Source organism: Aquarana catesbeiana, linkage group LG04 (assembly GCF_042186555.1).
Source record: "Aquarana catesbeiana isolate 2022-GZ linkage group LG04, ASM4218655v1, whole genome shotgun sequence".
NCBI lineage: Eukaryota > Metazoa > Chordata > Amphibia > Anura > Ranidae > Aquarana > Aquarana catesbeiana.
The window spans coordinates 60,586,654-60,602,236 of NC_133327.1; the positions used below are offsets into that span (position 1 = coordinate 60,586,654).

Consider the following 15,583-nt stretch of genomic DNA (forward strand, 5'->3'; position numbering starts at 1 on the left):
TTGGCTGATATTTGGAACTATGCATAAGTGCATCTACCTTTTGACTAAAACCCCAAATCCAGCTGAAGAAAAATAACCCAAAAGCCTAATGCTGCCACCGCCATTCTTCATTGTGCTTATGGTGTTTTTTTTTTTTTTTCTTTAGTTATATCGACTTTAGTACAGCCAGCCTGACCATACATGGATCGAAATTGGAACCAGACAATTTTCAATCTGTGTATGGCCAGCTTAAGCTGTAATACTTACCTGACTTCTCACTCTGGCTTCATGGTATGCACTCTACCCCTGGGGCCTCTTCTGTAAGGGCATCCGGTCAACGGTTGCACTCTGATGTCATGTACAATGCAGAACCAGTAGGCCTGCTTTGTATGTGAAGATGACATAGACCGACTTAGTGTGTATCTTATATTCATTTTTGTTATGGTGTTTTGTTACAGGCTCCCTGGTCACTAGTCTTCTGGCTGACTTATGAGCAGATAAGACGTATTGTAGGGGTTGGCTCATTCTGAGTCTCTTTATTAGGTAAGTTGTTGCAGTGGTCTTGTAGGTATGTAAAACCTTCTCTATTTACTGGTTAGTTACTGGGGCCCGACTTTCCCTGACTTTATGGCTAAACTCTGCCAAATGCCAGGTCATGTCTTGTGAATTGAGAGAGCCATAATTGGCCACCAAGGCAGCTGGTGAAGTTTAAAGTAAGGCAGGCCATACACAGAGCTTATTTCTTTCCTGCAACCACAGGTTGCAGGAAAGAAATTTGTTTGTTTCCCTCATCAACACAGTGCTGAAGCGGGAATACCTCCTGCTGGGCCATTGTTTTCCCATCTGGGAGGGCAGGGGAAGCCGTCCCCACCTGGAGAAGACAGTAGGTAGGTAAACATGGCAAGCTGGATGTACCCAAGTTCATCAAGCAATGTGGTACATTTCTGCCTGCCCATACATGGTTTGAATCTCAGACTGTTCCTGCTGAACTGGCCGATATTCAAACCATATATGACCTGCCTAACTCTGTCACACAAAAAACTTTTGTCAAACATACAAGCCTTGAGGTGCTCACCTCATCCAGCCTTATGTACATTACTATTCTAACAAGCAGGGCCCTCTGATTCATCCTGTATTGAATTGTAATGTCTGCTGCCCTAATATCGTAAAGCGCTGCGCAAACTGTTGGTGCTATATAAATCCTGTATAACAATAATAATTACTATTGCCCAGTAAGGGAGCATATCATAATGGGGCTAATAGGAATGTGGGAGAAGGCAGGAGGGAGCAAACCTTTTTAGAACGGTTGGGGCACTAATTGAAAATGAATAAAACGGGAGTTGGGCCTTAAAGTGGTTGTATACCCTTTCTTTTCACTTTGACCTACAGGTAAGCCTATAATAAGGCTTACCTGTAGGTAAAAAGAGTATCTCCTAAACCTGTATGGTTTAAGAGATATTCCCCTTGCATGCAGCCGCTGACTTAAGCGGCGCATGGGCTCTGAGTTTCCCGGCTGAAAGGTCTGGCAGACGCCGGACCTTGCCGGAAACAAGTCTCCCGCGCGGGAGTGTGGACATCGCGGCTCCGGCCACTCACAGCGCTGGAGCCACGATACCCGGATGAAGCACCCGAGGGAAAATTTCTGCTCCCTCGGCAGGGACTGAGATCACCTGCCGACGCCTCATTCTAAGGTAAGTATTTCATAATGAGCTAGTATGCGGTGGATACTAGCTCATTATGCCTTTTGCCTGACAGGTTTAAAAAAAAAAAAATCTGCGGGTTTACTAACGCTTTAAACACCACAAGGAAGTGTTGAAGCTTTGCTAATCAGAAAGGTTTACAATTTAAAGGATACATTCACTTTTTTTTTTTCTCCACACGGAAACATTTATTGAATTAGTACAATGATGAATAAAAACAGTATTGCATGTCAAATTTAGTAAGCATCACAAAGTAGTAAGCAAAAGCATCATAGCCCAAAAAGGAGAGTTGTGGTACAGTGTATATTAAGGCAACATACCTTCAAGGAAATTCCTGAGTGATATTATAGAACATTATCAAGTAAATTCAGAATGCTTCAATAGGTAGAGATACAACTTAACCATTCCCGGGGGCGTGGTAAATTAGGGGGGGGGGGGGGCATACCATGCAGGATCCACAGGGAAGCAAGTGTAAGGACACCCATAAGTCAATTTATACAGGGGAAGGACTCTATTAATATTATCTTTCCAGGCTGTTGGGGTACGAGAGGCCGGCAGCTTCCAATGAAGTAGAATTTCCCATCTTGCATAAAATTGTTTACAATTCTGGGCTACAAACCAGATTAATTTTTGTTACTTTGGTACAGTTGTCCATTAAAGTACTACAGGCTGCTATATGGCAGTATAAAAAAAAGTAACAAATCCAGTTACTGTGTAAAGCAGGAGTTTCCTTTTAAGTAAAAAGAAATAAAAAATGGTCCTGAGTGGGCCAAATCCTCCTTCATTTGTGTCTTACACGTTCCCCTTCACAGACACTGCAGCTCACAGTTGGAGGGTTTCAGCACCAGAGAAAGCACTTTCCATCCAGAAAGCAATGGGCAGGACTGGGTGTGGCCGGGTGCTAAGTGACAAGTTACATGCTTGGCAATCAGCAGTGATAATGTTGATAGCCACATTCTCTGCAACATCTTCTCATCCCACTGTAGTGGAAGCTGGCACAGCCTACATGAGTGACCACCCTGTTCTGAATTCAAGAGCTGTGCAGCATTGTTGCCACACCATCTTGGAAAGCTGGAAAAATTTACAGCTATGCTGGGACTTTGAAGAGGGACCAAGAGAAAACTGTAATGGCAGACGGACTTACGCACATATTTGTTTTAATGAGAGGCTGTAGTTCTACTTTAATTCCCCCACCTCTCTGAGTGCAGAGTACCTGGTCAAGTACTTGCCTTCCTCTCTAAGTGATCTTCTCTGTACAGCCCTACCTGGCACCACACAGTCTTTAATCCGAAAACTTCCCTGATGCCTCCTGTTATTGTGCATGCAGGCTCTGGTCCATTTCTATGCTGTGCATTAGCCATACTTGACAGATGAAGGTTCACCATGAATACGGTTTACCCAGGGGAATGAATAGCGCAGCAGCGTGCATGTACAGAAAGTGAGGACGTTTTTGGAACAAAGGCTTTGTGGTGTTAGTCATGGCTGGACAATGAAAAGCATCTTAATGGGGAGGAAGATTTTCACCAGGTGGGCTGCACTCAGATGAACCTCAGGCAGATGAGAGATACAAATACAGTGGCTTGAAAAAGTATTCATACCCCTTGAAATGTTCCACATTTTGTCACGTTAAAACCAAAAACGTAAATGTATTTTATTGGAATTTCATGTGCTAAGCCAAAATGAAGTGGAAGAAAAATGATAAATGGTTTTCAATTTTTTTTACAAATAAATATGTGGCGTGTATTTGTATTCAGCCCCCCTGAGTCAATACTTTGTAGAACCACCTTTCACTGCAATTACAGCTGCAAGTCTTTTTGGGGATGTCTCTACCAGCTTTGCACACCTAGTGAGTGAAGTTTTTGCCCATTCTTCCTTGCAAAATAGCTCAAGCTCTGTCAGATTGGATGGAGAGAGGCTGAACAGCAATTTTCAAGTCTTGCCACAGATTCTCAATTGGATTTAGGTCTGGACTTTGACTGGGCCATTCTAACACATGAATATGCTTTGATCTAAACCATCCCATTGTAGCTCTGGCTGTATGTTTACGGTCGTTGTCCTGCTAGAAGGTGAACCTCTGCCCCAGTCTCAAGTTTTTTGCAGGTTTTCTTCTAAGATTGCCCTGTATTTGGCCCCATCCATCTTCCCATCAACTCTGACCAGCTTTCCTGTCCCTGATGAAGAAAAGCATCCCCACAACATGATGCTGCCACCACCATGTTTCACGGTGGGGATAGTGTGTTCGGGGTGATGTGCAGGGTTGGTTTTCCGCCACACATAGCGTTTTGCTTTTAGGTCAAAAAGTTCAGTTTTGGTCTTGTCTGAGCAGAGCACCTTCTTCCACATATTTGCTGTGTCCTCCTCATGGCTTCTCGCAAATGGGACTTCTTATGGCTTTCTTTCAACAATGGCTTTCTTCTTGCTACTCTTCCATAAAGGCCAGATTTGTGGAGTGCACGACTAATAGTTGTCCTGTGGACAGATTCTCCCACCTGAGCTGTGGATCTCTGCAGCTCCTCCAGAGTTGCCATGGGACTCTTGGCTGCTTCTCTGATTAATGCTCTCCTTGCCCGGCCTGTCAGTTTAGGTGGACGGCCATGTCTTGGTAGGTTTGCAGCTATGCCATACTCTTTCCATTTTTGGATGGTGGATTGAACAGTGCGCCTTGAGATGTTCAAAACTTGGGGTATTTTTTTATAACCTAACCCTGCTTTAAACTTCTCCACAACATTATCTCTGACCTGTCTGGTGTGTTCCTTGGTCTTCATGATGCTGTTTGTTCACTAAGGTTCTCTAACAAATCTCTGAGGGCTTCACAGAACAGCTGTGTTAATACTGAGATTTAATTACACACAGGTGGACTCTATTTACTAATTAGGTGACTGCTGGTTGGTTCTACTAGATTTTAGTTAGGAGTATCAGAGTAAAGGGGGCTGAATACAAATGCACGCCACACATTTGTAAAAAAATTGAAAACCATTTAACATTTTCCTTCCACATTATGTGCCACTTTGTGCTGGTCTATCATATAAAATACATTTACGTTTTTAGTTGTAACATGACAAAATGTGGAAAATTTCAAGGGGTATGAATACTTTTTCAAGGCCTTGTAAATGTAGCTTTGTAATCATTACTACATCCTTAAGTGTATGTAAAACCCTAAGAGCCGGTTCACACAGGGGCAGCACGACTTGCAGCGCGACACAGAGGCGACCTGCACACAACTTCAGCAGCGGCTTGCAAGAAGACTTCTGTATAGAATTCAATGCAGGTCGCCTGAAGTCACCCCAAAAGTAGTACAGGAACTTTTTTCATTCCTAATTAGAATGTTTCCATAGTACAGAACGGAACGCGACTTGTCAGGCGGCTAAGTCGCCCCTGTGTGAACCGGGTCTAACGATGAACTTCTCTTATTTGCTTCATGGTTTGTAAGATTGAATAAAGACCTCAATCCATCCAGTTCAACCTGCGTGGGTGTATGAGTGTGTTTGTAGATCTGTTTCCCATATTCCTGTATAGTGTATTCACGAATAGCTTTTTTAATTTATCAACATTCCCCACTGTCACCACCAATTGTGAAAAGTAAGTTCCACATCGTTATCTCTCTAGCGGTAAAGAATCCCCATACGCAGTTTGTGATTAAATGGTTTCTCGTCCAATGACTGTGCAAATATTGTGACATAGAAAATTTAAACCGCTACCAGTTTTTTCCCCAGGGTCTCTGCTTTCAGAAAATATATAATGTTTGGGGTTCTACAAACTTTTCGAGCACTAAATGCTTATTTAAACATGTATTTGAAGAACAAGGAGATTTAAAAGTCTGATTTGTACCTGCTACATGCTTGTTCAAAATCTGCATAATAGGTGTGTGTGTATGTATATGTATGTATGTATGTGATAATATATATTATATAATATATAATAAAAAAAAAATGTATAATGTGTGTGTGTGTATATACACTATATGTAACTTTTTTTTCTGTTCTGTGGAATGACAGGAATGGGATCACCAGCAGACAAAAGTGACATTGAAGAAGAAGAGATATGCAGACTTATTTCCAGTTACACTTCTGAAAAGCTTCAAAAATGGCCTCCTGAAATTTCTGAGAATTTTTAAATTATTTCTTTAATTTTTATATTCATAAAAAAAATAGTTCATGGATATAAATTATTTGCACTAAATATAACCAATTTGTTGTAGTTTTTTTTTTTTCCTGCTTTGCATGTCTTAAATATATTGTAAACTGGTTGCTCCCAAGTCAGTCTGCAATCTACAACCCTAATTTAAAAAAAAATTGAGATGCTGTCTAAAATCTACATAAAACAGAATGCAATGATTTTTCAAAGCAACAAAGGAATTGCTACAACCCCAAAATCTCATAAGGATAGGCAGGATGAGATCAAGACATCTGTGCCTGAACTCACATAGTACTGATCGTTCAAAATCCAATGAGGAGTAAAAATCTGGCACCAGGATGTCGACAATAAAATTGTATATTGTTATTTAATCCATCAAACCATAAAAAGGATTTTATTCCTAAACATTGACACGTTTCAGCCTCCTACATAGGCCTTAGTCATACTAATTATGACATCAATATCAGTAGACCATGTAATTGATTTGTACCGAGCAGTGCTGTATATAAATGTGCAAAAAAAAAAAAGGAAATTCCTACTTATTCAAAACAAACATTAAATCACATCACATATCTCATGTCCAAAAATTGTGAAATTGAAAATCAGTCATAATAGAATAATATGCTATTGCACTGTATTTATGGAAAAAATGTTTATTAGTGCAGAAGTTTATTCATTCAGGTTCTATCTTCAGTGCCAAGTGTGCGGAGTCTTCATCCCACTTTGCAAAAGGTGCTCCAATCTGTGCACAATGACCTCACTCCCAAGTGAGATTCACTCACCAAATCAATTTGCCTCTGTGCTGACAGATCGGTAAAACATCAACCTAAACTAGACCTATGGGAACGGTCTTTCACTTTTCACCATCCCAGGAACTCCACTTCAGAAAGCATAGATTCTCCTCTCCACAAGATGGTTCATTTAGAGAGAAAGAAGGCAACACAATAGTGTAATGCGGTACCCACCAAGGGAATTTTTTTAAGCCAACGCTCTCTACTCAAATGTACATAAGCCGAGAGAGTCACCAGGTCTTTACAATCACATCATGGCCAGCTTCTGGGCTTTGGTAATGGGAAGCTCTTGACAGCCTGTGACTGGTGAAACGCGTTGGACGTAGATAAGTCAGTGGGTGGTACAGGCTGTCAAAGGGGAACTTCTTCCTGGAGCTGAGCACATAGCGGCAACTGACTGCAATGTGATTGTAAAGACCGGTTGGCTCATTGTTTATGTACATGTGAGTAGATGGTGTTGGCTTAAAAAAAAAAAAAAATTCCCTTGGTGGTTACGGATTTACACTATTCTACTGTCTGCTTGTTCAAGAACAGTGACTCATAATTTTCTGAAACCAGAGAGAAAGACCGTCAACTTGGCAATTTTGCACCACACGTTTGTACAGTCTATAAGTGCATAATAGGTTTGTGTTTATATACACCCACCAGCTACTTTATTAGGTACACCTTGATAGTACAGGGTTGGACCCCCTTTTGCCTTCAGAACTGCTGTAATTGTCCATGGCATAGATTCAACAAGGTTTTGGAAACATTCCTCAGATTTTGCTCCAGATTGACAGGATAGCATCACACAGTTGCAGATTTGTCAGGTGCACATCCACGATGTGAATCTCCCGTTCCATCACATCCCAAAGATGCTCTATTAGATTGAGATCTGGTGATTGTGGAGGCCATTGAAGTACAGTGACCTCATTGTCATGTTCAAAAAAAAACAGTGGTGAGATGATTTGAGCTTTGTGACATGGTGCATTATCCTGCTGGAAGGAGCCATCAGAAGATGGGTACACTGTAGTCATAAAGGGATGGACGTGCATAGCACTTTTCAGGAGTTAAAAGATAAAAAAGATTTGATGGTGATAGATACATGGCGGTACTTCCAGCTGAAACACTTCCACACATTACCCCAACCGATTAGATGTGAAGAGAACCTACTTCCGCTCAAGCAGCTATACACTGCCACAGTTAGGAAAAAGGGGATCTCAAGTATATATAAAATCTTGATGGAGATGAAGGGAATGGAACGTCTGCCATATATTCACAAATGGTAAGAAGAATTGGGAACATGCATGAATGATATGGATGTTTGGAAAACATTGAGATTGGTACATAGCACTTCAGTAGATAGTAATATTATAGCAATGAACTATAAAAGTTTAGCACGATGGTATATACCCCAGATAATGCTCATAAATATCAAAGAGAGGTCTCACAATTTTGCTGGCGGGGATGCAGTGAAATAGGTACTATGTCTCATATTTGGTGGTCCTGCCCAAAAATCATAACATATTGGAGAGAGGTACTACAAACAATAAAGGAGATAACAAACTTAGAAATAGTAGAACCATGGGAGTGCTTGTTTCATAGGACTGGAGTCACAATCAAACAATATATGAGATCATTAGTACCCCAAATATTAAACGCAGCCAAAAGCCATTTCCTAGACAGTGGCAGGACCCAGGAGGCCCAACATTGAGTAACTGGTGTAATAAAGTTAACGAGATTTACAACTTGGAGTACTTAAGATTTAGCAGGACGGGGAATGGAAGGGTTTGAAGCGTAGTGGGGTGACTGGATTAAGTTTAAGCATACAAAGAGTTGTTCAGATAAGATGGGAACACAAGGAGGGGATGATGAGTAGTGTCGAGGTGAAGTCAAGACCTAGAACTCTGGAAATAAACCCAGTGGGGGGGGGGGGGGAGATATAGTTATGATTTCCTTATGTAGTGTTTGATGTATTAAATGATATTATCAAGACGTGTCTCAATATCTATTATGTGGTTTTTTTTTTTTTTATGGAATTTTGAATATACAAGAAAATGAATAAAGATATTGGAAAAAAAAATAAAGGGATGGACGTGGTCAGCAACAATACTCAGGTAGGCTGCAAATTGTAGCCTCGGGTTCCTGTTCTTAGCTGAAAGCAGTGGCACCCAGTGTGGTCTTCTGCTGCTGTAGCCCGTTTGCTTCAAAGTTCGACGTGCGTTCAGGGATGGTATTCTGCATACCTTGGTTGTAACGAGTGGTTATTTGTGGCTACTGTTGCCTTTCTATCATCTCAAACCAGTCTGCCCATTCTCCTCTGACATCAACAAGGCATTTTCATCCACACAACCACCGCTCACTGGATATTTTATCTTTTTCGGACCATTCTCTATAAACCTGCTGATCTGTAAAGATCAGCAGTTTTTGAAATACTCAGACCAGCCCATCTGGCAGCAACAACCATGCCACGTTCTGATGCTCATTTTAGCAATTCGTCGTCACTATACCTAGATGCCTAAATGCATTGTGTAGCTGCCATGTGATTGGCTTATTAGCAATTTGTGTTACCAAGCAATTGTACAGGTGTACCTAATAAAGTGGCTGGTGAGTTACATCATATTTATGTATATATGAACCATATACAGTATATGTTATTTTCATCTGTTCTGTGGAATGACAGGAGATCGGATCACCAGCAGACAAAAGTGACACTGAAGAAGTATAAGAAGAGATATATACACTTTTTTTCTGAGAAGCTGCAAAAATGGCTACCTGAAGAATTTCTGATTTCTGAGAATTTTCGAAGCTGTTTTTTTTTAATTTATAAAGAAGAAAAATACCTCACAGATATAAATTATTTACTCCAAATGTAACTAATAATTTGTTGTGACTTTTCTTCCACTGTGCTTGTCTTAAAGTGTAAGTAAACCCTCCTATCATTTTCAGCCAAGGAAGCTGCCATCTTTGCCTTTGTTTAATCTACAACTGCCATGATGCTTCACATGTGATCAGTTATGACACCAGCCATTGGATGGCTTGACAGTTTGGTTGAGAGCACAACCAATGGGAGTGTTACATTTCCGGCACGTGCTGGAAATGAAACAGTTTAATGGATGGGTTTACTTCCGCTTTAAATATGTTGTAAACTGGTTGCTCTCAAGTCAGTCTGCAATATACAACCCCAATTCCAAAAAAGTTGCGTAAAATCTACTTAAAAACAATGCAATGATTTTTTAAAATCTCACAAATCCATATTTTATTCACAATAGAAAACCTATCAAATGTTTAAAAATCACAAAACAACCATTCTGCGCCACTAGTGTGTTTAGGAAAAAAATGGTAATTGATATTTAAATTTTTTCTAGCAGCTGCATTGAAATACCTCAAGGTTAATACATAATTATCAGTAGACCATGTAATTGATTTCTACCAAGCAGCACTGTATATATATATATATATATATATATATATATATATATATATATATAAAAAAACAATACTAATCATTGAAAAAAATGAATCACAATACATATCCCATGTCCAAAAATATTTAAAATCAATCATATTTAAAATAGAATAAAGTGCAATATAATTATACTTCACTCACCAAATCAATTGTATGTGTGTGTATATGTATATATAAACCATATACAGTATATATAACTTTCTTCTGTTCTGTGGAATAACAGGAATAGGATCACCAGCAGACAAAAGTGACATTGAAAAAGTAGAAGAAGGGATATGCAGACTTATTTCCAGTTACACTTCTGAAAAGCTGCAAAAATGGCCTCCTGAAATTTCTGAGAATTTTTAAATTATTTCTTTAATTTTTATATTCATAAAAAAAAAATAGTTCATGGATATAAATTATTTGCACTACATATAACCAATTTGTTGTGGCTTTTTTTTTCCTGCTTTGCATGTCTTAAATATATTGTAAACTGGTTGCTCCCAAGTCAGTCTGCAATCTACAACCCTAATTTAAAAAAAAAAATTGAGATGCTGTCTAAAATCTACGTAAAAACAGAATGCAATGATTTTTCAAAGGAATTGCTACAACCCCAAAATCTCATAAGGATAGGCAGGATGAGATAAAGACATCTGTGCCTGAACTCACATAGTACTGATCGTTCAAAATCCAATGAAGAGAGTAAAAATCTGGCACCAGGATGTCGACAATAAAAATGTATATTGTTATTTAATCCATCAAACCATGAAAAGGAATTTATTCCTAAAAATTGACATGTTTCAGCCTCCTACATAGGCCTTATGCCGTGTACACACGAGCGCTTTGCCCGGCGGACTGGATTTCGTCAGACAATTCGATCGTGTGTGGGCCCCAGCGGACTTTGTTTTCTCAAAAGTTTGACGGACTTAGATTTGAAACATGTTTTAAATTAATCCGTCGAAATCGAGTCCGGTCGAAAAGTCCGATCGTCTGTATGCTAGTTCGACGGACATAAAGCCACGCTAGGGCAGCTATTGGCTACTGGCTATGAACTTCCTTGTTTTAGTCCGGTCGTACGTCATCACGTACGAATTCGACAGACTTTGGTGGACTGTGTGTAGGCAAGTCCGTTCATTTGTAAAGTCCGTCGTAAAGTACGTCAAAGTCCGCCGGGCAAAGTCTGCCGTAAAGTCCGACCGTGTGTACGCGGCATTAGTCATACTAATTATGACATCAATATCAGTAGACCATGTAATTGATTTGTACCGAGCAGTGCTGTATATAAAAATGTGCAAAAAAAGGAAATTCTTACTTATTCAAAACAAACATTAAATCACATCACATATCTCATGTCCAAAAATTGTGAAATTTAAAATCAGTCATAATAGAATAATATTCTATTGCACTATATTTATGAAAAAATGTTTAATAGTGCAGAAGTTTATTCATTCAGGTTCTATCTTCAGTGCCAAGTGTGCGGAGTCTTCATCCCACTTTGCAAAAGGTGCTCCAATCTGTGCACAATGACCTCACTCCCAAGTGAGATTCACTATGGGAACGGTCTTATTTGATATAAAAACATTTGTATTTATATCAAATGTTTAGACTGAGAAAATGTGCTATTTTAAGAAAAAAAAAAGTAATTTTGAAATTGATGGCAGCAATACGTCTCAAAAGTTGGGACAGGGCCATGTTTACCATGGTGTAGCATCCCCTCTTCTTTTAACAACACTCTGGAAAACGTAAACTGAGGAGACCAGTTGCTGAAGTTTAGGGAGAAGAATGTTGTCCCATTCGTGTCTGATATAGGATTCTTCTTTGTAGTATTTTTCATTTCAAGATGTGCTAAATATTTTGGTGAAAGGTCTGGACTGCATGCAAACAGGCCAGTTAAGCACCAGGTCTCTTCTACTACAAAGCAATGCTGTTGTCATACAGTAGATGCAGTATGCGATTTAGCATTGTTCTGGTGAAATAGGCAAGGCCTTCCCTGAAAAAGACCGTGTCTGGATGGGAGCTGCTCTACAACCTGGATCTATCTTTCAGCATCGATGGTGTCTTTCCAGATGTGCAAGCTGCCCATTCCTTACGCACTAATGCACCCCCATACCATCACAGGTGTAGGCTTTTTAACTGAGCACTGAAAACAAGCCAGAAAGTCCCTCTCCTCCTTAGTCCGGAGGACAAATTTTGATTCCTCTGATTTAGCCCTGGTTCACCCTGTTGCAAGTTGACATGCGTCAAATTGCATGTCAAATCAGCAGCATTTGCTGGCAATGGCACCGTCCTAATCGATGTGACGCTGCATCTGCGGCGCTGCACCGATTTCAAAAAGTAGTTTCTGTACTACTTTTTGCGATTTTGGCCCGCGATTTAGATTGACATCTGTGCAGAAACCTGATCGTATTCTCCCTCTCATCGGGAGCAGCGATCAGTGATGTGTCACTCGTAGCCACGCCCCCTAACAGAATCACTCCCTAGGACAAACTTAACCCCTTCCTATCCCCCTAGTGGTTAACCCCTTCACTGCCAGTCACATTTACACAGTAATCAATGCATTTTTATAGCACTGATCCCAAAATAGCGCCAAAAGTGTCCGATGTGTCCGCCATAATGTCGCAGTCACGATAAAAATCGCTGAAAAAAAATAGCTGTGCTTTTGCGCCGCTTTTCGGCCGCTAGCGGGAGCGCTATTTACCAAAACAAAAAAAGTTAAAAAGTCCCGTTTTGCAGCGCTTTCAAAGTGCTTTGGAAGCGCTGCCCATTCTTTGTAATGGGCAGGGCATTTTGGGAGCGCTAAATACAGCGCTCCCAACCTGCCCCGAAGATGCTGCTTGCAGCACTTTTCGTAACGCCCCACAAGCGCACCTCCCCAGTGTGAAAAGACACTGCAATGAATGGGTGGCGTTTTTTAGGTTGCACTTTTCAGAGGCTATTTCTAGCACTAAAGTGCCTGAAAGCTGCTCCAGTGTGAAAGGGGTCTTGGATACTCTTTTTATACCCAAATCATGTTACTAACCTGTTGCCGATTAACCTAATGCATTGCAAAATGTTCTTCCAGTTCTTCCTTGTTAGCACCACCTATTTTGCCAGCTTTTTGTTGCCCTGTCCCAACTTTTTTGAGACGTGTGGCTGCCATCAATTTCAAAATTACCTAATTTTTTCTTAAAATTAGAAATTTTTCTCAAATTAAACATTTGATAAGTTTTGTGAATACATTATGGGTTTATGAGATTTGCAAATTGTTGCATTCTGTTTTTATGTAGATTTTACTCTGTGCCCCCACTGTTTTGAAATTGAGAGAGGGGGGGGGATGTCATTCCTAAGGGCTTAAAAGCCAATTACTCACAAAAACCATTTCTGACTTTAAGCCCACGTTCACACTAAGGGCTGGTTTGATTTCAAACCGGAATTCCAGTCCGACTTCGGGGGTGATTTGATAGACATCTGTGCGGGTTCATGCACAGATGTCTATTCAAATCGCCCCTGAAGTCGCCAAAAGTAGTGCAGAAACTGGATGGTTCCATTGCTGTCAATAGCCTCCGATTTGGCATGCGATTTGACATGTCAAATCGCATGCCAAATCGGCCCAATGTGAACATGGACTGAGGGCTCATTTACACAGGTGACAGTAAGACCAGATGGTTGAGCCATGGTTTTGTTCAGGGTTATGGTCCTTAAATCAGTCTTGGTGACATCATAGGACCTTAGACCACCAGAATGCAAGGGAGAAGAGACTGCTAGGACCAGCCTAGCAGTGTTACCCCATTGCAAAGGAGGACTTTTTCCAAAGTTTTTTTTTTTTTTTGTATCTGTTGTTCTAGTAGTACAAAAATATAAAGAGCTAGGAAACATTTATAAAAGGTGAAGATACAGATTAACTGTCTTTGGTTTGTCACTTTTGCTCTATCCTGGTGGCCTGAAAAGAAGAGAAAAAATGAAGGTGTAATTATATAGTACAATTATCATTCAAATACACCACACAGTTCTAATGGAGAAATTCTAGTAATCTAACACTTTATTTTATAAAAATGTATTAAAACACTGCCAGTTTAATGGTAATTTTGTTCATTAAACTAAAAATGTAATCCTGGTATAAAATAATAAAAAAAAATCATCCAGTTAGTGGTAGTTCTATAGGCGAAAACATCTGATTAAAGAGACATTTAAAGTGACTGTAAACCTTTTTATTTCTTTTTTTAATAATAAACATCACATACTTACCTGCAATGGTTTTGCACAGAATGGCCCCAATCCTTCTCTTCTAGGTTCTTCTGCTGGCACTCTTGGCTCCTTTTTTTCTCGGTGTGCCACCATAGGATGCCACTTCCTATTGTAACACACCTGTGGGCTAGATCCCAAGCCACGCTGCCTGTATCCATAGACACAGACAGCACAGCTTGGCCCTGCCTCTTGACACAGGTTTTCATTGACAGCAGCAGTAGTTAATTTCTGTACATCTGTATTTAGAGTGTAACATGTTGCCAAAAAGCACTTGCCTGCGCCCCTTCGATTCCTTGCTATGGCAGTGGGTGGGGGGTCTTCTCCCCACACCCACTGTCACAATTTAAAAAGAGATTGTGGCCGTTCTGTGAATGAACTACAAATACCCTCTTCCATCGTGGTAGACAGCTTGTAGATCTCAATGAACTGCGAGGAGGGCGCTGGTGAGTGCTCTCGTAGTTCATTGACCTTCCTGCACTTCAGTAACTGTCTGACTGTACTGATATTTCCTTTTAAGCCTTATGTCTCACTTCAGTTCAACAGCTGAACTGATGTTATTGTCTGGTCTAAATGATAGTTTTTGGATCCTTTGAGCCCTGAAGAAGGAAGACTTACAACAACTGAATCATGTTGGCTTTTTCTTCTCAATTTTACATAAAATACCATTTTGGACTTTTATGCCCCATACACACGGTCGGATTTTCCGACGGAAAATGTGTGATAGGACCTTGTTGTCGGAAATTCCGACCGTGTGTAGGCTCCATCACACATTTTCCATCGGATTTTCCGACACACAAAGTTTGAGAGCAGGATATAACATTTTCCGACAACAAAATCCGTTGTCGGAAATTCCGATCGTGTGTACACAAATCCGACGGACAAAGTGCCACGCATGCTCAGAATAAATAAAGAGATGAAAGCTATTGGCCACTGCCCCGTTTATAGTCCCGACGTACGTATTTTACGTCACCGCGTTTAGAACGATCGGATTTTCCGACAACTTTGCGTGACCGTGTGTATGCAAGACAAGTTTGAGCCAACATCCGTCGGAAAAAATCCTAGGATTTTGTTGTTGAAATGTCCGAACAAAGTCCGACCGTGCGTACGGGGCATTACACATGGAGTGGTACTTCTATTCTTTATCCTATAGGTTATGTTTTCCTGCCGACCATCCACAGAAGTCCACAAATAGAGCGGCATATTGACTCCAGTACAAAAGCTGACAAGCTTTAAAATACATATCAAGTAATCCAGCACTCCTCATCACCTGAAGAACTGTTAACCCATTTTTAATAAAAACCTATTGAGAATTAAAAATCTGACAG

The 15,583-nt window shown here is 40.3% G+C and overlaps 2 protein-coding genes across 3 annotated transcripts in view; one reads left to right on the forward strand and one right to left on the reverse strand.

Annotated features, from left to right (window-relative positions):
- Window positions 1–5,863, forward strand: part of SLC25A27 (solute carrier family 25 member 27) — a 38,769-nt gene extending 32,906 nt beyond the window's left edge. The window contains 2 exon segments of the mRNA XM_073625255.1: window positions 438–522; window positions 5,675–5,863. Coding sequence (XP_073481356.1) covers window positions 438–509 — 72 coding nt within the window. The 3' untranslated portion in view covers window positions 510–522; window positions 5,675–5,863.
- Window positions 5,864–8,599: 2,736 nt separating this feature from the next.
- Window positions 8,600–15,583, reverse strand: part of LOC141139289 (24-hydroxycholesterol 7-alpha-hydroxylase-like) — a 224,264-nt gene continuing 217,280 nt past the window's right edge. For both annotated transcript variants that reach the window (XM_073625254.1, XM_073625253.1), the window contains one exon: window positions 8,600–13,953. The gene's annotated coding sequence lies outside the window, so the exon portion shown is untranslated. The remainder of the gene's footprint in view (window positions 13,954–15,583) is intronic.